This window comes from Cyanistes caeruleus, chromosome 17 (genome assembly GCF_971803275.1).
Source record: "Cyanistes caeruleus chromosome 17, bCyaCae1.hap1.1, whole genome shotgun sequence".
In the NCBI taxonomy this organism is placed as follows: domain Eukaryota; kingdom Metazoa; phylum Chordata; class Aves; order Passeriformes; family Paridae; genus Cyanistes; species Cyanistes caeruleus.
Window position 1 is genome coordinate 14,085,306 of NC_141717.1, and position 24,658 is coordinate 14,109,963.

The 24,658-nt window shown below is 51.0% G+C and overlaps 2 protein-coding genes across 9 annotated transcripts in view; one reads left to right on the plus strand and one right to left on the minus strand.

The window, feature by feature from the left end:
• USP22 (ubiquitin specific peptidase 22) overlaps positions 1-7,348 on the plus strand; it is a 91,909-nt gene extending 84,561 nt beyond the window's left edge. For all 8 annotated transcript variants that reach the window (XM_086854516.1, XM_086854518.1, XM_086854522.1 and 5 more), the window contains 4 exons: positions 1,228-1,319; positions 2,762-2,824; positions 4,674-4,823; positions 6,737-7,348. In XM_086854516.1, coding sequence (XP_086710642.1) covers positions 1,228-1,319; positions 2,762-2,824; positions 4,674-4,823; positions 6,737-6,779 — 348 coding nt within the window. In that variant the 3' untranslated portion in view covers positions 6,780-7,348. The remainder of the gene's footprint in view (positions 1-1,227; positions 1,320-2,761; positions 2,825-4,673; positions 4,824-6,736) is intronic.
• A 2,457-nt stretch (positions 7,349-9,805) lies between these two features.
• On the minus strand, positions 9,806-18,150 carry TNFRSF13B (TNF receptor superfamily member 13B). The gene is made up of 5 exons (XM_086854531.1): positions 18,083-18,150; positions 15,905-16,045; positions 14,928-15,044; positions 14,257-14,466; positions 9,806-13,439 (listed from the first exon to the last, which is right to left on the minus strand). Exons 2-5 carry the CDS (start codon positions 16,041-16,043, stop codon positions 13,165-13,167), a joined length of 741 nt encoding a protein of 246 aa, XP_086710657.1. The 5' UTR covers positions 16,044-16,045; positions 18,083-18,150; the 3' UTR covers positions 9,806-13,164.
• Between the last annotated feature and the right edge of the window lie 6,508 nt (positions 18,151-24,658).

Below are 24,658 nucleotides of genomic sequence, written 5' to 3' on the forward strand. Positions count from 1 at the left end.
AGGTGTTCATCCCCACCAGCTTCTTCAGCTGCATCTTGAGCATTGACCATGAGGATGTGCAATGTCACATGCCAAAGGTGTTACAGCCTGACTGGACTGGGTAGAAGCACAGTTCCTTTGTTTTGATTTGGTTGTTTCTGATCTTCCTGAAGGATATTGTTTCATCACTGAATTGAGGTTTCAGGAGTGCTTGACTTTTGGAGGCAATTTTGGGCTTTTGTTTTTATTGCTATGGAGTAGTTGACAAGATGGACCTTCATGATTCTGCTCTTTAGGCAAGTCAAAGTCAAGGTGGATGTGCTCCACTCCTTTCCTATACATAGTTCAGTATTTGTGTCATCCCAAATGACTGAAGATTTTTTGGAAAATAAATTACTTTTCCTAAGTGATTGTGTTGTCCTGTCTACGCAAAAATGCAAATTTCATTTTGTGTGTTAATGCAAAAGAGAAACACAAAAGATAAGAATTACAGAAGTCTCAGCTTTTCACATCTGGATCTGTTGCTAGGGAATTGTTACAGCATCACAATTGGAAAATAATTAACTTGAAGTGTAAATAGAGCAGAATTTCTGAGAAATTGAGAGGGCAGCTGCCTTTAAATAGAAACTCATTCATCTCTGGTATTTGTTCCTGTTTCCATTTAATGTTCAGTGAAGGAGACGAGGAGAGGATGGTGGGTATTGCAGGCCCCTTTTGGCTGAGGGACAAGGCTTTTTTTGTTAGCATATTCCATTTTTTGCCATAATTTGAATGGGTATTCCTGTGTAGGTTTGACTCCTGTCACTTGAGATGATTGGATGGGTGGATTCAGGATATGAATCCAAAGACAAACTCTGTTATCACTGGTTCTGTGAGCCAGGGTAGGCAGCAGCCATGGGTTTGTACAGCCCTAGTGCCAATGAACACTGCTTTGGGTAAAGGCTGTCTGTGCTCTCCCTGTTTAATGTATTTTTTTCTTTGATGTCAGATGAGAATAAGTTTGTATGCATAGATATCAAGGTAAATAATCTAATTAATAGTGTATCAACACAAATGTTTATTTTCCTGGGAGAAATATGTCGTTATTTACTTGGACATTCCCAGAGAGCTGGTGGGAAAAATCTGGGGCTGTCCCTGCAATGTCCTGCTAATATGCTTTCATGTTATTGTTTCTAAGCTTAGGACATTTATAAAAGACATAAAATTTAACTTTTCTCTAAAGAAAAAACCTCTTGCCTTTGCCTGCAGCGGTTTGAACACTCAGCCAAACTGAGGCGGAAGATCACTACGTATGTCTCGTTTCCACTGGAGCTGGACATGACACCTTTCATGGCTTCCAGGTGGGTTCCAAGTCCAAAACCCTCCACAGACCTGAGCAGAACTGGTTCCCAGTTCATACCTGTGCAGCACAAAACAAGGAGCATACTTGAGGGTACAGAAAAGTGTCTGCGATGGTTTTTCTGCCATGAGCATCTCTGTGGAAGGTGTAGCTTGTCTAAACCCATTTTTAGATAAGCTGTTTCATTTCATGTGCCTGAAAAGGATTTATATTTAAACATTGTGGTGGGATTCTTTAATTAATGTGTGTTATGTTTCTGGTTGCCTGTTAAATTTATAGACCCAGATCCATCCTGCCTTCAGATCCCTGCTTTGGTCCCATCCCCTCTGTGCCCACCCACCTGCCATCCTGTGCAGTTGGCCAGAACAGAGCCAACTTAATCCCTAACAAGTATTCCTGAAGTTATAAAAATCCTTCCTCTTTATTCCTGCACATACGTGAACCTGGGGGTTTTTGTTTAGTACCTTCAACTTCTGTTTAGGGAATGCTGCAAGAAGCAAAAACAGTCCAGATTAAAATAGAAACAGCAAGACTTCTTCCACCTCCCAGGTTTGTGGAAGACGTGGCATTTATATAAATGCACCTTTATGAAAGGAATTTAATCAGCTTAATTAAAAAGTCTTTGTCAGGTATTCATGCAAATATGCAAGAGGATATTCAGATTTAATTTATATCTGAAGCAGTGCAGAAAGCCCCAAACCATGGTATCTCTTAACAGAGAGACTCTTTTTGATGCTGAGATTTTACTTACAATTTCAAGCTTTGCCTGCACTCCTCATTTCCCAGGAAAAAAAGTAGATGCATCTACCAAGAGATAAAGGAGAGCCCTGAAGCTCTGTTAAATACTGTTATATTAAGAATATATGGTTTATTCCAATATATTCTGGAGATTTTGAGACTTCCTTGTTCCTCTGTGGTGAATTCTCCCTGGATAGAACAGGCTCTGCTGATGAAAGTATCAAGCATAATGGAATAGAGATGGGATAATCAGCAGGCATAACTCAGTAGTCTGAATTTCACCAGCTAGGAAATCAACAGCATAATCCTATTGCTGCTGTCAAAACACAAAATGAATTTACAAGTCAGAGCCGGGATGACTGACCCATCACAAGATAAAGGATTGATGTAATTAGATAATTTCCTGGGTTTCAAATACAAATCTTTTCTTAACCTGTTTTAAGCTTTTTGGATAAAACATTTGACATAAACAGATGTGTATTTGCAGCACTGAAGCCTTGACCAGGAGGAGAAATGGTATTTGTGATGTAGCACTGCTGTGAGAGCAAATAAAGCATCTTTAGCATCCTAATCAGCCCTTTGCTGCTCAGCTGGAATAAGGACCTGGATTCAGCACACGGGCTGTGTGTCATATCAGAGCAATTTCCTGGGTTTGAGAAGCCACTGCTTTAAGTGACTGGATTTTTGTGTGTGTGTGTGTTGCAGTAAAGAGAGCAGAATGAACGGGCAGTACCAGCAGCCGACGGATAGTCTAAACAATGATAATAAGTAAGTGGTACATTCCATGACTCCTATTGTGAAAGGTAGTTGCCTTCCAGAAGGAGATGGTGTTGTTTTATATCCTGCAGTGCATTACCATATCTGACAGCACAGTAAGTCTGAAATGTTGCAAAATAAAGCTTCACTCACTGCAGTTCCTGCCCTTCTGTGGGCTGTGGCAGCTGTTCCAGAGCTGAGGGTGATGCCCCCAGCAAATGGTCTGTGGGCAAAATTAAATGCTGTGGTCACCATATTTATTACAAGGGATGGGTGTTTCCTTGAAATATTCCTCTTCCCATTCCAATGGCAAAGGGAGTTCCAGAGGACCAAAGAAAGCTAATAGAACACTGACACTCAGAGTCAGGAGTAAATGATCCCAGTAATCCCATGGTCTATTGGTCAGGTATTGATTCCAGTTGGAAAACATGATGGACTGGTGTGGGATTTGCTCAAGAACGTAAAGGGGGTGTAATTTAAACTAGTATCCATTACTTTATGGGACTAGAAATGGTGACACAAACCTTACCTCTTTAAGTTAAATAAAGTTACAAGTTTCATGGCTGCTGCTGTGTATTTAAATTCAAGGCACTTGGTTTGCTACTAAAAGTTTCAGTAAGAAACCGGAATCACACAAAGATGTAAAACCAAACAATCCAGGTCTTAGTGCAGGTGTTGTGTGGGCCTACAACTTGAATCATGAGATGTGGGGTGTTCACTAGTGTTAGAAAAGGTCTGAAGGTAACACAGCTGATCACTTCGGAGGTTTGCACATGCCTTAACTTGGAGAAATTGTTAAAAATTAATCAGATTTAGGTAATGAGTGCAAAGACATTTGGATTCCTGAGGGATCTGGGTGGCAGGGAACAGCTGGGGCAATGTCAGAAGGCTCCAGCTGTGGCTGAAGGGTGCAGTCCTTCCTAGTTGGATTCAAGGACTCCCCTAGAGAGGGTGGCTCTAAATCAGTGGCTCTGTAGGCAGTCAGTGAATAGGTGCCTTGTTGTGGCACTGCTGTGTCAGAAGAGTTCTGTGAATTTTGAATTTGAGTAGGACAATATCAAGTGAGATTAGGGAGATTGTTTTACCATTGTGTAGTTGTGCTTGTGTCACCAAGTGTGAGAGCAGCATTTTATGAAAGAGTTAAAAGAGAGTGGAAAATACTTGAAAAAGAGCCACTAGTGTATTTAAGACTGGAAACAAAATCTTACCTTAGAACAAAAGAGTCAAAGACTTCAGTCTTGCACTTTTAAAAAAATAAAAGGAAAAAGAAAATGAGAGCAACTTGATTATCAGTATCTTTTTTGGAACTGCAGACATGGGCCTGCAGGTTTTCAGGCAAATGCACAGCAGCACCTGAGAGCTGGAAGTTGAGGCTGAATATATTCACATTTCAAAATAAGTACAGGCTTTGCAGATTAAGGGCAGTTAATCAGTTCAGCAGTTTATCATTAGAAATATCTAAGATTACCTCCTTGACCATACCTCAAATGCATTTTTTCTGGTTCACTAGAGTAAATCAGGGAAGTAAAAGGTCAGACTGGATAATCAGTGGTTCTGTTCAGGAATGCACCAATATTGATCTATTTTAAAAGTAAATTTGATAGCCAGTATTGGTAAAGCTGACAGTGGTCACCAGACTGGAGAGTTGCAAAAACAGCAAGACAGGAAAAGAAAAATGTTTATTTTTTCCCCTGAGCAAGGCCACTCTCTTCCCAGCTAGTTTTAAAGCTGGTGTTTTACTGATGGATCAGTTCCTTTACCATTACTATGTGTGTTTATGAACAAAAGCTTCTGCCTGTGTGAAACTTCTGTTGTTTTCCCGCTTTTGATGCAAGTATTCATGATGTGTTTTCTGTCCCAGGTATTCCTTGTTTGCAGTAGTTAATCACCAGGGAACCTTGGAGAGCGGGCACTATACCAGCTTCATCCGGCAGCACAAGGACCAGTGGTTCAAGTGTGATGATGCCATTATCACCAAGGCAAGCATTAAGGATGTGCTAGACAGTGAAGGGTAAGTGGTCACCTGGGAAGGGGAAAGGAAGGCAAACTTTAACCTTTGTTGTGTTTTCCTTACTTTAAAAAACTCATTTTAATCATAGAGAAGGATAATTTCTCTCTTGAATATCTCTCGTAATGCTCAGTGCTTCAATGGAGACCAGACAATTATATTTTACATAATTGCTTTATAACCCTGGATTTGCTGAAGGAAAGGGAGGGGACATCAGATGACACTGCAGTGTCTGGAACTGGTGCTCATGTCTAAATTCCTGCTAATGGAAGGGATTTTGAAAACCAAAGTGATGTGATCAGCCAGTGCAGGAGCAGCGCTTAACTCTGGGACACAATCCAGTCTGTGCCTGCAGAACCTTTGGATTATTATGAATGTAAAAGATTTGAAGAAAAGCCATTAAGGAAGTGCTGTGACCCAGAATAGCAAGGCTGTATGGGAGGCAGGTAGAGAACATGAGCTGTTTCTAAGCTTGTGGCTTTAAATTAATCTCAGATTGACATTATGGCTTCTGATATTTGTATTACACAAGTTTTGGGAGGACAGAGCAGTATTTTTCAGGGGAAGCACTGCGGTGTTCCTCATTTTGGGGAAGCACTGAGGACTGGTGTATATTCCAAGAAAAAAGCAACTTAAGGTTTTAAGTCTTCATTTTGCATTTTTGTCTGCAGACTTGGTACTGCAGAGATAAGTCTTTACCATTTTTGTTTTAATTATTCATGACATTTTCAAGGATTGCTGCAGGCACAATGTTCAGGTTGTAATTTTTTTAATAGATTTTCCTTATTTTCCTTTTTTTAAACTTCAATTGGGAAATAAAAACAGAAATCTATAATACCTGAATTTTAGTGTTAAATGACTTGACAGGGAACTTCTGCTTTGAGGTGAGCAGAGAAATGAGTTTGTTGTAATTCAGTAACACATGCCTGGTGCTCAGATGGGGTTATGCCCATGGAAGAACCTGCCAGAGGCAAGGAGGAGAGGATGTACAACACAACTATTGCCCATAAAGGCTGCTTTGAGCTTTGATACATTTCCCTGGTTCAGATGAAGGCTGACATGGTAGCTCTGTGTCGTGTGAGGGAATCCATAGGACTTGGATGGAATTAAAACAATTGGAACATCTCACAAGTGTTCTGAGGACTCAGCAGTGGCTGTGTCAGTGTGGGAACAGGGTTCCTTCTGTGGGGATCAGTCCCCTTCTTCTGTGTGACTGCTCAGGGGCTGAGCTCCCTTTTGTACCAGTACACACACAGTAATTAGGGACAGGAAGGATTTCATCCTTTAAAACACCAGATTTGAGTGCACATTGACACATCAGATATTTGACTGGGACATGAGTGTTCACACACGTGGCTGCTGCTTCATTTTGCTTCTGTTCTAGTAAAAGGGAGGCAGTTTGCAGTAATCCTGGTCTGAGCTCTGGTAGTGTGACTCTAAAGCCACAGTTGCATCTTAAAGCACCTTTATTTTGTGTCACATTAGTGTTAAATGGCTGCTGACTGGGCACCTGCAGAATCCAATCTTCCAGAGTTTTCAGTTCCTGAGTAGATTTTAGAAGGTTTGACTCTTTCATAGGATCATAGAATGGCCTGGCTAAGAGAAGACCTTAAATCTCATCTCACTCCAACCCCCTGCCATGGGCAGGAACACCTTTCACTATCCAAGTCCTGTCCCTGGCCTTGAACACTTCCAGGGATGGGGCATCCATGGGGCTCCTCTTTGATGTACAGCTGTTCAGTTCCCTGAGTTGCTGGTAAAATTATGTCAGCTGTCTTCCCTCCTCTCTCTGTCCCTGGAATCACCTCAAATTGAAAAGAAAACCAGAATTAACAGCCCTCATGTCTTACAGTTGCATCAATGGAAACTCATCTGCTTCAGCACAGAACTGACACTGTCCCTCTGCTTTCTTCCAGATATTTGCTGTTCTATCACAAACAGTTCCTGGAGTATGAATAGCCTTATCCAGCAGCTTGTCAGATGTAAACAAGGAAGAAACAACGCAAGCCTTCTGAATCGACACACAAACCTACCTGAAATGAAAAGACCCATTACAAACCAACTCGCACTGAGCTGTAACAGGACCTACTTGACACTGACTCACAGCCTGGAGAGTGAGAAATGAACAATGTCCAACGTGTGTGCAGTTCCACGAGGACAGAAAGGGGGAAAAGAGGCTGCAGTCAGTCACTTAACAGAGGAAATATAAAATGAAAGGAATGCTCTGGGTGGGGGAAATGGGAGCAGAGGAGTCCGGGCACTGGTACATCTCCTGTGTTCCTCCAAAATGTGTGTGGGAAGGCAAAGGATTCTACCCTCATCTCCATAAAGCATCTTCTCCATTTGGTGCTTCAGCTCCAACGACCAATCATATAACAGTTAAAATTTAAAAATCCAAACCCATTTTTTTATGCATATGGGTCTGAAAGCAGTAGAGTGGAGGAGGAGGGGATGAGACAACTAAAGGACTTTGCAAGTATCTTTTTATTTGTGAATTTTAGTTATTAAATAAATACAGTATGAAACTATTAGGCTCCTTTTTTTCCAACAACCACAAAAGAAATCCTGGATTGTGGAACTGAAGCTGCAGTACTCAGACAGGTTTTCAAGCATGCCTGCTTGCACAGGTAATGTTCAATGCCATCGGACTGCTCATCCAAAAGCATCAGCACAGATTCTGTTGTTTGAGCCCTTTTTTGTTTTGTTTTCTATAAATAGCTATTTTCTTAATTTTTTTTCCTTTTATTCCCTTTTTTCACAAGAATGAAATTCATAAATGCAACCATCAGTAAAAATGAATGAATTGGCGTGTTTATACTGTAAGAGTGGTCTTGGTTCTTTTTGGTTTTGTTTATTTCTTTTTTGGTTTTTTTTTTAATCTTGTGAATAAGTTTGATATTTCTCAAAAGCGCTTGTTTTATTGTTGCTGGTTTTGGTTTGTTTTATTTTTTCCCCTGCTGCCTTCCAAAGGTGGATTTATATATATATATATATATATATATATATATATATATATATCTGACACTTGAGAGAACCTCAGTCGTGAAAAATGTACCATCTGTTGGGAACGGTCGCTGCCCGGGCAGCTTTGAGCGATGGATCTGCTGCTATTGAGCCCTTCTGCAGTGCTCTAAGTAAACAACACATTTTCCTGGTATGTGCTAGGCTGGTATTGGTTCCTTGTATCCTCCCACATGGATTAACTCTTCACGTGCTCTTCTCTTCTTGCAGTGCCACAGCCTGTGTGTTGGTGTTCTCAGCTCGCAGCTCTGGGGCCCTTCCTCCCCCTCCATCGCTCTGGGGAGCTGCTCGTGCTGGGTCTTGGCTCTCAGGAGCTTGGGCTGGGGGTGGAATCGCAGCCTGGGAGAGGAAGCCTTCAGAACAGAGCTGGAAGAGCAAAAATAGCTTTGTTCTCCCTTGTGGAGAGGGTGAAGTGTCAGTTGGGCACTGGGTAAATTGGTGTCACACCAAAAGTCACAGAGTGGTTTGGATTGGACTTTGAGGATCATCTTGTTCCAGCCCCTGCCATGGGCAGGGACACTTTCCACTATCCGAGGCTGCTCCAAGCCCTGTCCAACCTGGCCTTGGGCACTTCCAGGGATTATGGAGCAGCCACAGCTTCTCTGATCTTTAACCTCTGCATAAAACCACAGCCAGCCATTCCTTGGCTTTGCCAGTGTGGAAAGGCAGGGAGGGATCTAAGCCTTTATTTCTGTGCTCTAGGAATGAGGTATGGCTGTCTAACCCACCTGAGACACAGCCTGATAAACAGAAAAACAGGAAAAGAAGGGAATTGAGTGTGCTTGGTTTTTAAATGACTGTCTTACAAGAGCAGCTGAGCAGAAGGACGATGGAATTCTTTCGATTTGCACACAGCCTGGAACAGTACGAGGAGGTTTTGTACGTCTGTGACAGGGCAAGGAGGAGGACAGGATGAGTTGAAGCATCTCGAGTGAGATGCAGGAGGTTGGGTGTGGTGTGGGTAGTGCTGCCGAGGCCATCGCGTTCCCAGCCTGTGGAACAGCACATCGCGCCGGGTTAATTCCATTTCCATCGGTACTCGGTGGCTGAACCGGAGCGTTCCTGCGGTGCAGCCCGGCTGGGGAGCGGCAGCCGCGGCCCCTCCTTCCCCCGGGCCGGGCACGGGATCGTGCGGATTCCGCCGCTCCCGGTAATGCAGCAGCCTTGCGGAGGAAGGCAGGAGCCAGCCCCTCGTCATTCCCGGCTGCTGCATTGGCATTCCCGCCTGGATGAGGACTGCCACCGCCCGGTGAGGATGAGGATGGCTCCGCCGGTGCCTTCGCTTTGTGGCGCCTATGTCTGAGCCTTTGGCTGCCCTTCTAATGAATTCTGTTCTCCACAGCACACGCTCAGCCGGCGGAGCTGCTGCAGCCGGCTTTGTTAAGCCTTTAGGAACAAATTGTTTAGGGACGAGGCAGCCGTATAAATCACCTTTAATTCTTCCTCCCCGCCCATCTGGTGGAGAGGGTTCTGCTCTGTGCGGCTGCACATGGTTCTCGGGGGGAGCTTTCAAGGGTCTCTTTCTGCTTTCAAAAACGGAATTCTTGGGGTATTAAAAGGTCTATTATTCTTTTCTTTCCCCTCTGTCCCGCCTGCCACCCCAGCCCCCGTGTCCCTGCCCGAATCACACCATTTCTATTTCCAGCAGCAGTAAATCCATGCGGGTTCTGGGAGGAGCGGACAGCATTTTCCCTTTTCCTATAAAAACAGAAAAGCAGCTGCTGCCGTACGAGCAGCGCTGCCCCTCCTGCTGCTTTCTCTCAAGCACAGCCTTCTCTCCCTCCCCATCCCTGCAGCAGCAGCCAGGCAGCTCCTGCCCTGAATTATTCCCGGCAGAGCCGGAGGTTCCTCCGTGGAGCTCCCTCAACCTCGCCTGGAGGAAAACTCCGGCCACGGAACAGGCGAAGGGAGGGTCCCTGATGTGCTGACAGTCAGCAGTGACAGCTCCTCGTCCGGGGGAGCAGTTTGGGCTTGACTTGTTTATTTTGAGGTTCATTTTCTATCGGCACAGCTGGATCTGTTGGGAGGAGGCTTTTGCAGAAATGCCTGGAAACAAAGAGTGGTGCAGCGATGCAGGCTCACGGTGGGGTGTGTTCTGTTACCTGCCAGCAGCGAGCACAGCTCTACGGGGGACACAAAAACAGCCAGAAAAGTGGTTTTAGCTACATTTTCATGTCCCTCAGCCACTGGAGTAGAGATAAAGCTTTGCCTGATGGAGAAAGCAGAAATGTGAGAGCTGGTTAAACCCTGGGCAGGAGCTCTTGCTCAGAATCAGTGTCCTTAATTCCACTTGGTTTAACTCATCCCATCTGGAATTGCTGCTGTCCTGTACAGTGTCCCTCTAATGCTGGAACTGATGTCTCCCTTTGGAGCTGCTGGCCAGTGGCTGTAGAATGTGATGCCAAACCATTGATTCCTCTTGGTTCTCCAGCTAAGGGTGTTCATTTTTTTCCTGCTAATTTGTTCAAGTTGCTCTGTGTTACCTTTTCTCTGTTGATAATTGTAGTTATATTCCCACAAGGAGGGGAGGGTGAGGGATGTTTCTCTCTTGTATCTGGGAAGGACTTGGCTTCTGATGAGTGTTTTCCCCAATTTTTGAGACACCACAGGAGGAGCAGCCCTGTCCCAACCCTGGCTTTGCCTGGGTGTGAGGTGAGTGGCCTCCTGAGCCAGCTGGGGCAGGAGCTGCTGGTGCCACACAGGGTCAGCTCCTGCTCTCACTGGCACAGGCATGGCCCTAAAATCCTTCTCATTTGAATAATTGATGCCTCTTGATCCTCCAGGGATGCTCTAACTGCAACACTGGTGCCACGTGTTCACTTAATTCTGTCCTGTTCTTAAATAAGGCTCTGAATCTCTTTGTATAAATACCATGACCAGGGGTTCCTGGAGGTGACACTTGAAGGTCTGTAGGGCACCAGAGCTGGGCTGGATCCACGTGTCCCCAGGAGCTCCCTGCTGGAAAGGGGCAGCCTGGTAAGGCACCGGCTGCTGCTGAGGGTTCTCCTTTCTCCTGAATTCCCTGTCCTTGCTGGAAAGTGCCTGGGCAGAGGGGGCACGGAGCTGGGGGCATTCCCTGCCCTGGTGTCAGGGGAGGATGTGCTGGTGCTGCCCCAAGGTAAGTGCAAAACCCTTGACGTGGAGCACTGATTCCAGCTCTGGAGCCCCTGAAATAAACAGGATGTGTAACTGTGGAGAGAGTCCAGAGAGCTGCTCTGAGGGCTGGAGCTCCTCTGCCATGGAGCCAGGCTGGGACAGCTGGGGATGCTCACCTGGAGAAGAGAAGGCTCCAGGAGAGCTGGAGAGGAACTGGGGACAAGAGCAAAGGGTAACAGGACAAAAGGGAATGGCTTCCCAGTGCCAGGGGGCAGGGTTAGATGGGAAATAGGGAAAAAATTCCTCCCTGTGAGGGTGGGGAGGCCCTGGCAGAGGTTGCCCCGAAAAGTTCCTGCCCCTGGATCCCTGGAAGTGTCCAAGGCCAGGCTGGATGGGGCTTGGAGCCACCTGGGACAGTGGAAGGTGTCCCTGCCCATGGCAGGGCTGGAATGGGATCATCTCTAAGATTCCTTCCAACACAAACCATCCTGGGATTCTCCCTGCAGAGTCTGGGAAGGGAAACCCAGAGGAGGAAGAGATGTGGGGCTGTCGGTGCTGGGGGGCCCCGGGGAGGGTGGGAGACATGGTGCTGCAGGAAGGGAGCAGGAGCGAGGGGAGAGGAGAAGCCAAGAGGCTTTGGAGGTCTGAGCACAAGCAGGAACCTGAGGAGAACCAAGAGGGAGACTGAAGGATGTAGGAGAGAAGGGCAGAGCAGGAGATGGTGGGAGGGCAAGAAAGAGGCTGAGCTGCAACAGGACCCGAGAGCCTGGGGAGGCTGAGGGAGAGATTAATCCACGCCAGGGAGAGCTGAGGCTGAGCAAGGGTTGGAGGCCAAGGGGACTTCTGGGGCTGAAAGGCTTTTGGAGTCCTAGAGGAATCAGGTTGCTATTGATGCCAGAGGATTTGGGTGTAGGAGATTGTGGGGCAGGAAAGCACAGGTCTGGGGATCACAGGAACTGACAGCAGGAGAGCTGAGGGCACTGGAACAGATTCCACAGGAGGGAGCTGAGGCTGTGGAGGTGGAGGGGAAGGCACTGATGAGAGAAGAGAGGCCAAGGGGGTCTCCAGGTTTGCTGGGACGTAGAGAAGGTCTGGAGGTTGGGAGGCCACGGACTGTGGGTGCCAAGAGAGTGGGAGGTGACCAGAGTGAGAGGCTCAACCTCCCAGGCAATGCCTTTTTTGGTGATAAGAAAGTCTTTATATTTAAAGGAATGTATAATATAGAGGGGATAGAATCCATTATAACTCTGCTCATGTCTGCTGTCTGCTTTCCCAACACCAATTTGTGCATATATTGAATTACATTTATTCCTACAAGTTTAAAGCTCTAGTTTGAGACAGTGAAGGGGATAGGCTCCTACCAAGAGGGATTCCTCACCAAACAAGAAATTCCTACAGTCTCCTTTAGTGGAAATGTGAACTTCAAGTTACACATTGAAACCCCTATTTTTCCTTGGTAGCTTTCAAAGCCAGGTTAGATTAAAATATTCTCTCAAAGCAGCTTTATCTCCAGCTGATTCCTCACTTCTACCAGCTCTTCAGAATAACCCAGGCCAGATACACATAAATCCAGTTTTGTAGAAAGATCTCAGCCTTGGATGAATTTTCATATTTAAACCAAATTCCACTGAGGATTTTGGTGCCTGTCCCAGCTCCTCATGTTCAGCATCGTGTCCTGGTCATGAGGCAAAGCCTCACCATCACTCCTGGCTGGAAACTGACAGTGGAGCTTCCCACACTGACTCATAAATTTCACCAGTAAATCCTTGGATCCAATTCCACATTTGAGACATTTACAGCTGTGTTGAAAATTGTTCTGGTACATGAAGGAATCTCCAAGCAGGGGGAGGTGAGCTCTCCATGGGGACCAGTGGGCACCACCTGATCCTTTGCAGGGATGCTGGTGGTGGAACCAGGATGAAAAGCCCCCATGAGATGTCCCCAATGGCCAGGATGCACCCAGGGCAAGCTGGAGGATGAAGTCAGATCCTGCTGCATGGGAAGCAACTTCTTTCACTGGGAGTGCTCAGGAATAAAGGGAATTCAGTTTCCTGAGTGGAAACAAACAGCTCTGTGCAACTCCAACCCCGTGTGTATCCTACAGCCCTTGGCACAGCCTGGGCTGGGTAGAGGCTGTTCCAGTCACTGGCAACAGAGAAGCAGCTTTGATTCGGGGGCAGAGGGAGCACCCCTCCATTCTGATCCCGTGCTGGAACATCCACTGTGCTCACACCATGGGTGTCTTCTCTTGGGAAGGAGAACAGATGATTTTGAAGTGGCCGTCGTCAGGGCTGGGAATGGCCCCAGCGCTTCCCGTGCTGCAGATCCCGGAGAAGGAGGGAGCAGCTCTTTCCCCAGGGTGACAGGAGCTGCTGTGACAGGATTTGGTCTCTTGTACAGCAGAGCCATGTCCAGGGAAGCAAAAGCCACAAGTTTCCACTGGCTCTGGGATTCTGATGCTGGTGAATCCATCACCAACGCTGCCAGCTTCCACCAGCTGATCTGCAAATAAACTCTGCATCAGCCAAGGGGGTTTAGGAGCAGCTTTTACCTGAGAATGCTCTGAAGTGCTGCACTAGAGCCTGTGAAAAGCTGCTCCTGGAACTGGAGAGGACACCCAGCTCCCAGCATGGATTCACTGCATCACCTGAAACACCCAGAAAATCTCCCCAAACCTCCTGGCTTATCTTAAAAATGACCCTTTGATCCCTGTGTCCTTCAGCAAAGCAGACAGGAATGGCTTGAGGGACAGTCCTTGGAGTGACTCCAGGTGTCACATTGGCTCATGGGGTCTTCCTCTGTGATTTTTGACAGTCATGGTTTTGACGTGGATTTATGTAAACATGGATGTGTGTGATGTGTGTGCAGGAATAGGTAAGTAGGCAATTTTTCTTTGGAAAGGCAGGAGAGAAGAAAAGGAGGAAGAATAAAAACACCTTCTCCATGTTGAATTGTTCCACATTGTCCTTTGTGCTTTTCTCCCTAACACAAGGACTTTGTGAAGCCCCTCTGGCTGCAGAACTAAAACTGGGTTTTTCTGGGACAGGTGTTTGTTTTGGAAGAGGGTTGGCTTTTCTCCCCTCAGCCTCTGGATGGAGACTGGAGAGGTCCATGGAGCTATGGAGCAGCTCCAAGAGGGAGCTGTGCCTTGGGCTTTGCTGAGTGCCTGAGGGGTTACAGAATCGGGCACAGGGGTCCACTCTGCTCCTCTTCCAGGCTCACACTCCTTGTCTTTGCTTTTTCTGCCTCCCCAGGCTTTGAGCCTGCCCCCCACAAGCTCCCCAGCATCTCCCAGTGCCCGCAGCGCTGCAGCACCCACCTTTGGCAGGGTCCTCCCGGCGGTGGCAGGTCCCAGCGCTGGCCTGGCAGGAGACCCCCTCTCCCTTCCTGCGCAGGTGGGTCCAGCCCAGGAGCAGGGAGCAGATGAGGGAGCAGAGGCAGAGCCCCAGCAGCAGGTACAGCACCAGCCACGGCTCCTGCTCCGCACACGCCTTCTGCTCCAGCCCTGCCGCCGGCCCTGCGGGCGTGGCTGTGGGGCAGGAGAGAAGGGGCAGCTCAGACACCCTGGGGTGGCTTTCTGACAGGGGAAGAGCTGAAAGCACCTGTGCCCTCCACTGGGGAGGAATTTGAGAGCAGCTCTGTTCGCTGGCACCTCCCTGCCATGGTGAGGCAGAGATCCCTTCCCACACCCCGTTCACACCTCCCTCATCTCCAGGGATCGTCTCAGCCCCAGGGCAGGACTTGGAGATCTTGGAGATCTCCCTGAGCCCTCCTACTCGCCCTCCCCGAGGGCTGGGGCAGCTCAGCCGGGTGGGATCCACAGCTGCTGTAAAACACCAGCACACCACAGGGAAAAACCACTGTAGGATGGAGAAAATGGGAAAGAGATGCCCTGGCTGCTTTTCCCCAGCCCCAGTGAAATGGAAGCCCCCAGAAGTGCAGTCCCCTGGGACAAAGTGGGGGTGTTTTGGTGCCCCTTCCCCAACTCACGGTCGCAGGACAGGGCACATTCCTTGGGGTGCTGCCCGCACACTGAGCTGCACTCGATGCAGTTCTTCACAAGGTCGTCGTAGTAAAATCCAGGTCTCTTGTTGCAGTCCATGGACTCTGGGGGAGGGCAGGGAGATGGTCACGGTGTCCTCAGCCCATCCCCACCACCCCAATGCCCGGCCTGGTGAGAGGATGAGCCCAGCCCAAAGCACTGACGGCCTCTGCAGGGCTGCCAGGGTGACAGATCCATGGATTTGGGATGATGTTGGGCTGGAGAGCCGGACAGGCGTCTGCTGGCAGCTGCTCAGGCTGGGGATGGTCTCAGCCAGGCAGAGGCAGCTGTGCTCACCTGGGAGCTCCCAGCTGCTGCTCTCAGAGCTGCTGCTGCCATCCCAGGGCTTGCACGGCTTTTTGGGACACACCAAATCTGCCTCAGCGCTGGCTCAGGATGCCAGGAATGGCATCTCCTGTCCTCAGCGAGGAGATTTTCACTTGTGGCTGCTGAATGAGCCCTGGGAGGGGCTGAAGCCACCTCAGCCTGTGAGTCAAGGATGGGCGCTGGCGCAGGGTTGGGGTGCAAAGTTTCTCTCTCCCTTTTCCTCCTCCCTGCCTGTTTTTCAGGACAGCTCAGTGCCTGTCCCAGGTTGGGGGTTTATCATTATCCACTCAACCTGGTGGCTCCCCAGCCCTGCCTTTGGAGGGTGGGGTGGCCCTGATAGGGGACACGAGTGTTGATGCAGCCCTGTGACCCCAGCAGGGAGCAGAGGTGCAGGCACTTGCTCCTGGCCTCGCTCTGGAGCTGTTTCCAGCCCCATCTCATCCAAGGGAAGCTGTCTCATCCCCCAGTGGTTTTGGCTGGAAGCTTTGCAAATTTGAGCCAGCTCAGAGCCTGCCCAGGGTTCCTCCTGGGCTCTGATCCTCCCTCCCAGCTTTGCCCCATCCCTGACTCTTCCACCCAGAGTCACCCCAACACTCACCACACACAGCATCACACCTCCTGGCCGGGGACTGCCTGCAGGCGAGGCTGCAGGGGATGCACTGGGAAACGAGGGTGTCCCAGTACTCCAGGTCAGTGCAGTTCTTCATGGCATCCTGCCCCACACGTGTCCCATCCATGGCTGCAGAACATAGACACAGGTGGGCATGGGGTGGCCACCACCGGCCTGCTCTGCAGCCACCTCGTCCCTTTCTAGGGCTGGGACCCCTGGCAGGGAGGTCCTGGTGTCCCTCAGCCCTCTCTGGTCCCAGGTTTGAGCAAGAGCAGCCAAATCTGCTTTTCAAGCTGTGTGTGTGTCCTGTGCCAGCCCCAGGGGACACACAGAGAGCCCACCCTGGCTTAGAGGTGGACCTGTGCTGTGCCCCGAGGGTCTGGGGACCCCTGCACCTGCCAGTGGAGCACAAGCACTGTGATCATTCCTGTCTTCACAGGCTTTTCTGAAAATACCAGAAACAAGACCTTGTGTGTCATTCCTGCCCTTTCTCTTGGGTGTTCTAGTGTCATAGTGAAACCCAGGCTGATGTGTAAGATGTCAGAGCAGAAGAAGGAGGGAAATCTCCCCAGGAGACTTTAGGCACTGTTGAACCAGTGCCAGCTGGAGGTGGACGTGCTCTTGTCCCTATCACAGGCTGCTTGCCCCATCACTGTGGGCTCCCCCTGCCCTTGCACCCTGGATGTGATGCCAGAGGCACAGGAGCAGTTCTCAGCAGCATAAAAATCTGCTCAAAACTTTACATTCTTTAGAATGAGCTGGCTGCTAAAAGCTCCTGTGTTGTGCCACGTGCGAGGTCTGCAGCCAGCACGACAGAGCAGCTGCAGGAAGCTCTAACCCAGCACGAGGTGGCTGTGGTGGAAATGTGCCCTTTGCTGCCTGGGAGGGCTCCCAGGAGCCACATCCCTCCCCAGAGCCGTGCCTGGAGCCGCAGCTGTTTCCTGCATGGGTGGGAGATGCTGGTGCTGACGGGGCCCAAAGGTTTAAAACCTCCCCAAAGCCGCAGCATCAGCCTCTGTGTGCCCTGAGTGTGAGCCCCTGCTTTGGCAAAGCCAAACCTTTGATTTTTGTACAGAAAATCCTCTGCACTCTGCCAGGATTTCTCCTCTCTCTCCAGGACTCGGGAGTGTGCAGACATTGGGCACTTTGCATCTCCTGCACCTTCCCTACAGCGGGGCTGAGGATGGGCTGGATCCTGCCTGGGGCAGCACGTGTGAAACCCTCCCATTCCCAGGGAAAAATCCTCTCTGCACTGGGATGCTGGCCTGACACTCCCACTTGTTCAATTAACATTGCTATAAAATTAAATAATGACTTTCTGTCGAGCTGACTGGAGACACTGCCAGGGCAGAGTGAGGTTCAAGCCACTGCTGTCCTGGGATGCTCTTGGAAGAATCTTTGTACCCAGAGAAGCCACAGAAGGATTGGGGGTTACTGCAAGCCCTGGGGATGGCAGGGAGCTGAGCCATCCTTGATCTAGGTGGGATTTCCCATGGGACAATTAATGGGAAGCAGATTTGGGGCTGTGTTAAAGCTGAGGGGCTGCAGGCTCGGACCCTCCCCCCCAGATGCTGCGAGGACACGTCCAAGGGGATGTTCAGCCTCATTTTTCCCTCCTCGGAGAGTCCCAGGGTACATTCTCAGCCATGGGTTTTCCAGCAGAGCCAGGTGAGTCTTTCCCTTTGCCTCTCAACCACCAGGAACCTCTGAATTCTCCCACAGACCCCTCATACCAAGCTTTAAGAAACCACAGGCCAAGGGGGGATGGCTTTAAGCTGAAGGAAGGTAGATTTAGATTAGTGATCAGGAAAAAATTCTTCCCTGTGAGGGTGGGCAGGCCCTGGCACAGGTTACCCAGAAAAGCTGTGACTGCCCCTGCATCCCTGGAAGTGTCCAAGGCCAGGTTGGACCGGGCTTGGAGCAAGCTGGGATGGTGGAAGGTGTCACTGCCCTTGGCAGGGGCTGGATGAGAATTAAGCTCCCCACCAGCTCAAAGCATTCTGTGATTCCCTCTCCAGCCCCACAGCACTGGCCACCTTCAGCAGGGTGGGAGCTCTGAGCAGACCCTCCACTCCCTGCTGGCACTGGCAGCACGATAAAACCCAAGCCCTGGCACAGACAAACCCCTCACCCCAGACCCCTGCAGCCCCCCATGGGGTAACTCACATCTGCCTCTCCAGCCGTGGCTACTCCCCCTCGGCTCCTGCCATGGCCCCACGAGCTGCAGCCCCGAGCTCCTGCATGGCTCAGGGGTTTATTATTAGAGAGATTTGATTAATGCCTGGGCTGTGCATTTCCTGGGGTTTCCCCTTGTCCCTTCCATGCAAATTGGCTGCGCACTCAGCGCCTTGCATTGGCTCGTGGGGTCCCTGGGCTGCTGGGGACAGGGTGGGGGGACACTGCAGGGTGATGTGTCACAGGGACCAGGGACAGGTGTCCTGGGCCAGGTGGCCACATTTCAGAGGACCTCGGTGGAGTGGGAGCTCTGCAGCACCTGCTCTTGCACCACAGGACTGCAGCAGAATCCCAGAATCATAAAAAGGTTGGAAAAGCCCTCAAAGATCATCCAGTCCAAGCATCCCCCCAGCACTGCCACATTCACAGATGAGCCACATCCCCAAGTGCCACACTTAAACACATCTTAAATCCCTCCAGGGATGGTGATTCCACCACTGTCCTGGGCAGCCTGTGCTGTGGGATGTTTTCTTCAGAGAAAGGTGTTTCGCTCTGTACAAGAGGCAATTGCCAGAAGCAGGCATCGCTCACAGCATCCATCCTTTCCACGTCCTCACGATGCTCAGCCCAAGCCACCACCCTGTCTCCTGCTCACAGCTCTCAGAACATCTCTGGAGCCCAGTGAGGTGCCTCAAACTCTGACTTTCTCTGTCAGACATGTCTGGGAGGCAGGAGGGCTCTGCTATGCCCTGCATGGGCAGCTGAGTCCGGGCTGGGCTCAGGGCACAATGCATTAATAACACATTAATAGCACATTAATAACACGTTAATAGCACATTAATAACACGTTAATAGCACATTGATTACATTAATAAGAGCACAGTAATAACACAGCTTGTTTTCACAGGGGGAAAGAGCCGCCTCCACACTGCTGGCAGCCTGCAGAGGTTGGTCCCTGCTTCCTGCAGAGATGCTGGGCATGGTTCTGGCAGTGATGCCAGGAGGAGACACGAGGTGCTGGGAGCGTGGCAGAACTGTGACTCAGCTCAGCCCAGAGGGACCTTTCTGCAGAAACAGCTGAAGGAGGAAGGAAGCAGCAATACCTGTTACTAAAAACATTAGTGGAGCAACATCAAAGGTTTTTCTGTCTGGTTCAAGAACTCCTATCCTTGCCATGTGGAGCTGGAATGGAGGGGCCAGAGGATGTTTTGTTACTGTGTCCATTGCAGGGCATTGGAGGCTGATCCTGCTCGTGGGGAGCAGAGCCCAAGGCAGAGGAGCCCAGCATCTTGTGTTTGGATGTGGCCCATCACATCCCAGATCCTGAAGGAGGGTGGGAAGCAGCACTGGCACCATCCAGTGAACCTCAGGGCTTGGAGCAAGGACCAAGAGAGGAGACACCACAGCCTTGGGGACACTGCAACACTGCCACATGCCACACGTCGTGTACCTGGTGAAAAGGATGGGATCATTGCTGTGCTTGAGTCTCCCACTGGGAGTGGGGGATCATGATTCTGGCATTGCCTGAGCTGGCTGAGTGTGGCCGAGCAGGGAGAGACGGCCCCAGGCTCTCGGGGTTCTGCAGGGGAAACTCACCTCTGTAAATAGCACCAGAGACTTGCAGTTTCCACCCCGGTGAGCGCTCAAGAGGGAAGTGAGAAGCACTTGGGGGTGGTTTGTCCCTCCTCGCTGAGCAGGGATCAGGCAGTGTGCTTTCAGCTGTAGAATTCTGGGGCTGTGTGGATGGAGCCCCATTTCTTCAGCCCCAAACCTCATCACCCCTGTCCTACAGCCTCTGAGGATGCTCCATGGCTCTCCAACACCTCCAGACATGGTCCCCATGAGCTCCTGTCTCACAGCCAAGGCAGTGGCTGCCACCGTGTCCTGCCTGGGCTGTTCCTGTGGTTTGGGCAGCCACCCCCAGCCCCCTGCTCTGGATTTCTGGATGAAACCCTTCCTTTGTTGTGTTCACCGCTTCCCCAGAGCATCATCCAGCTGCTCCCTGTGCATCCTCCAGTGCAATGCACCCCTCTGCATGGCTTTGTATCCATCTGTGATCTCTGCATCCCCCCTGCATCCCCCACATCCTTTTGCATCCTTCAGTGCCCATCTGTGCCTGCCTCCGGAGGTGCCACGCTCTCTTTGGGGTGACAGAGCCCAGTTTTGTCCTGACAACAAAAGCTGTTTTTCTTCTGGGCTCTTGCCCCAGGGGTCGTGCTGCAAGGAGAGCTGCAGGTAACAGCAGACAGGCAGGGTGGATAATGTTTGGCTCTGAAAACTTTTAGGGGGTTGAGCAGCTTTGCTGGGATGCTTTTCTCCTCTCAGCCCATCTGCTTTCAGCAGTCCCGAGCCCTGGCCAGCATCTTTGCTCACACACGTGCCCCCGGTAGGACCTGAAGAAAAGGAGCTGTGGGGGAAGAAGGGGAAGAGAAAACTGCTTTGGAAGAAAAGACTTTTGGGTCGAAACTGCCAACTGCGGAGCCGGGCTGAGCGCAGACAGGGCTCATTTCTGTCACCCCAATTCCCTGTGGAGGCGCTGGGGCCGGGATGTCCCCTGGGCATCCCCCCTGTCCTGCCACTGTCACCTCGTGGCACAGCACAGAGCCTCGGCTGCTGCCACCAGCCCGTGGGGACACGGTGGCCATGCCCAGGGACACCGCCGTGTGCCGGGGCAGGGCTGTCCCCCTCGGGGTGCGGCTCCTGTCGGCGCTGTGCGGATCTGTCCCCAGGAGATGGCACCCTTGGCCAGCCCAGCCCGGCTCCCGCTGGCTCCGGGGGCTCCCAAAATCCTCCGAGCCCCCAGCTCCAGCCAAGGCCAAGGGGAATCGCAATATATGGAATTTGGTTGGGGTTGAAGGGGCTTTAAAGCTCATCCAGTTCCCTGACAGGAACACCTTCCACTATCCCAGGTTGCTCTGTCCAGCCTGGCCTTGGACGCTTCCCTGTGGGGTTGCAGCCCCCCAGTCCCCAGCTGGCTCCTGCCCCTCCCTGGCACCGCCAGCAGCAGCCCCCAGAGCCCGGGGGCTCTGCTCCAACCCTCCCTTTGCTCCTCGTCCTCTCACCAGCCCTGGGGCTGCAGGGGGGCATCATCCCGAGGATGCTCAGCACCCGCCTGGGTGGTGTCTGGGCACTGGGGCAGCCCCTGAGCCGAGGGTCTGACCCCGGGCTGTGGGTGCCCCTGTGCCTCAGCACAGCCTCCAAACCAAAGCCCAGCACAGATCTGGAAAAGGGAAGCATTTTACCAAAAGCCAGGCTGTGTTCAGGGCTGGCTCCCCAAACCCAGCAGCCAGCTGGAGACCAAGGATGGCCAGATGGGAAAAGACCTGAGTTGGCTGAGGTCTGGCACAGAAAAAGCCCTAAAAATGCGTGGGGAAGGAGCAGGGAAAGGAGGGTTCAGTGCCAGGGTTGTGTGCTGAGGTGTAAAGCGTGGGTGGTGGATAAGGGAGATGAGTCAAAGAACAATCTTTGGCCAGAACAGCTGATCTGATTACGTGGAGTTTTGACCTGGTGGGAACAACTCCTTGTCCTTACCACTGAATTCTCTCTGGAGAGGCATTTTCCTGGCAGAACCCTCATGGGAAGGGGTTTGCAGCCTGCCCAGGAGCTCTGCTGTTAATTTTTAACACTAAAACCCTGGGGAAATTCCAGAGGACTGGAGGCTGGCCAGTGGGAGTCAATTTAATATTTAAAAGGGATAAAAGGGCTGATCCCAGGAATTACAGGCCAGGTGAGGCTGATCACCGTCCCTGCACAAATTATGGGCTGGGTAATTGAGGATACTGTCAGCCAAAAATTAGAAGCTAAAAATATAATTAAGGTCGTTAGCTTGGTTTCATGGATGGCAGCTCCTGTCAAGTGAGTAGGCTTTGGTTTTTGGCATGACTCTGGGCTGGCTGATAAAGCTAATTGTGCTGCTGCATTATAATGGGTTTCTCCAAAGTATTTAATTTAGGGCCATGTGACATTTTCATTTGTAGAACTTGCATTATATGGAGTCAGCAGAGCAGACATCCGACGGCTGCGCTGGCAGCTCCAGGGCGGTGGCCAAGGGGGCGAGCGATGGAGGAGGCTGAGAGCACTGGATTTTGCACAGGGTGATGTTTTTAGCAGGGATGCTGAGGTGAGAGGGGGTTGGCAGGGCAGGCAGCCTCACAGGGGGATCCCCCCTGCCCTGCCCAGCAGCCAAAAGGTGAAACACATGTGGGAACAAAATATATGGATTTTCCTGCTAAAGCACAGCAAGGCCGATGACAGCAGCAGCTACTGGTAACCCAACTGGGAGTGTAATTAATCAATTTTAGTAGAAAGGAATGAACTTGCAGAAATTTGGCATCTCTGGACAAAAGGAAAGTTCTGCTTGGTGAGACAGGATTTATTGTGGCTTCTGGGACAAGCTCAAGCCTCTGCATGCTTGTGCAGCTTGCTCTGGACCATCCTCGTGTGCTTGTCCATCCCCATGGAAGCTGCATTCTCCCCTCTGGGCTGCATCAGATGCAGCTGAGTGCTGTGGATTTCCTCCAGTGGATAATTTGGGTCCTTTTATTTTTCCCAGTGGGAAAAATGGTACTGGATGGGGCTTGGAGCAACCTGGTCTAGTGGAAGGTGTCCCTGCCCGTGGCAGGGGGTGCAACAAGATGGGCTTTAGGGTCTCTTGCAACTTAAACCACTCTCTGAATCTGGCAGCTGGGCACAGAGCAGCCCAGGGGCCATCTCTCCATCCAGGAAGGTGTTCTTCACCCCATATGGATTTCCACCCTGTGGGTCTCCCCGCTGTAAGACATGAGGGGCATCCAAGCCTCCTTTGGTCAGTGTTTCCTCTGGCAGATTTTCCACAGGCAGGGCTGTGGGGGCTCTGTATCCCTGCACAGCCAGGGGCTGCATCCAGCATCCCACACTGGGACTCCACTTGGAGCAGGGCAGGAGGAGGGGAGTGCTCTCCAGTGTGGATCCCAGGCCTTGCCAGCTCCGAGCCCTGACTCCTGCCCTCTCCCCCGGGCATCCATCTGTCTGGCTCCACGGTAATGACGGCGAGCTGGCGGCACAGAAGCATTAAATGACTTGCCCAAGGTCCCGTGGGGAGCGATGGCCACTCGGGAGGAGCACCTGGCTGTCCTGTTCCTGCCTCGGCAGCGCCTGGCCCTGCAGAACAACGTGCCACATCAGAGCCAGAAAAACACGGCACAGCCACACGGACCCTGTCCCCAGGCCGGTGACATCCTGGCGAGCAGAGCCAATGGATGGTGGTGGCAGGAGCAGGTGCTGCTCCGCTCTCACCGGTGGGGTTGGTGCTGCCGAAGCCTTTCCTGGAGCTGGAGGGTTTTACCCTTCTCCAGACTGGGGCCAGCACAGCCCGAGCTGGTGACTAACACCTCCTGCTTTGCAGCTTGTTTACCTGGCGCTGGGGCTTCTTTTCAAAAGGCTGACTCACCACAGCACCTTCCCCTCTACCACTGCAGCTCCCTGACAAAAACTTTCCATTTTCCCATTGTTTTAATTACCCTCATTTGAGAAAACTCCTCCAGAAAAAACAGGCTCTGGGTTGAAGAGTCATGGCAGCCCCAGCTGGGCATTCCCCCAGCGGTGGCAGTGGGCAGGTGATGGGCTGGGACCCCCACTCCCATGGTGGGAGCTCAGTTCCACAGCTGTGCCAGGATCTGGGGCACACAGGGGATGTCACGGGCAGTCACTTTCCAGCAGCCACCGAGCGTGGCACACGGGCTCTACACGGCTGAATGCGGCCTGACAGGTTTGTGGAGAAGCCTGTCCCGTTCAGCTGGATTTTTGGAGAGGCTGGAGCCAGCCCCAGCACCGGTCGCTTCCCGCGAGGTGTTGCCGGCTCCGGTAGAGCCGTGTGCGGCGCCAGGTCACGGCCCTGAGCCCACGGGGCAGGCACAGCCTGCGGGTGGGACACGCCAGGCCTGCTCCCTGCTCCAGCACCGTGCCCTTTTCTGGGGGAATTTCCCCATGGAAAGAGGAAAAGAGCAGCCCCTTCCCTCCTAGAGGGTTCCTCCAGTCTGTGGGTAGGTGGAGAAGGGCTGGGGATCATGATAACACATGGAGGTGTCCGTGGAGCTGCAGAAGGGCTTTTTAATGAAAAAAAATAATTTCTGGGCATCTGTAGGAACTGTGGGATGCAGGGCACACCAGGTCCTCAGCAAGGCAGGGAGTAATCCAACACTGGGGATGGAAGCAGGGAAGGAGGGAAGGGGAATCAGGGAAGGACAAGAGCTGGTTGAGAAAATCATCTACCCCTCTCCAAGGAACAGGATTTCTGCAGTCATGTGCCAGGTGAACCCTGGACCCGCAGTGAGGGTGGCAGGGTCTGTACATTCCAGAGGGAAAAAGCCTCTCTTCCTGGAGTAGGGTTGTCCTGCTTTTATGACATTTTATGCTTTTATAACATAAGGATCAAGGAAAAGATGGGAAAATCCACCCAAAACAGTGACGTGTGAGGGTCTGGTGGCCACCCTCAGCCTGGGATCAAGTGGGCTCAGGGTCACTGGGGTCACTGATGCTCTGCTGTCCCATCCCAATCCATGGTATATGGTGTGTGCTGCGAGTGGCCCG

Excerpts from the sequence above, each read along its gene's own strand:
- TNFRSF13B (XM_086854531.1), bottom strand. The coding sequence starts at position 16,043 with ATGGATGGGACACGTGTGGGGCAGGATGCCATGAAGAACTGCACTGAC. Across the intron at positions 15,045-15,904 it reads GAGGTGTGATGCTGTGTGTG|AGTCCATGGACTGCAACAAG; the intron begins GTGAGTGTTGGG and ends GCCCTCCCCCAG. Across the intron at positions 13,440-14,256 it reads CCGGGAGGACCCTGCCAAAG|ATCAGCTGGTGGAAGCTGGC; the intron begins GTGGGTGCTGCA and ends GTTTATTTGCAG.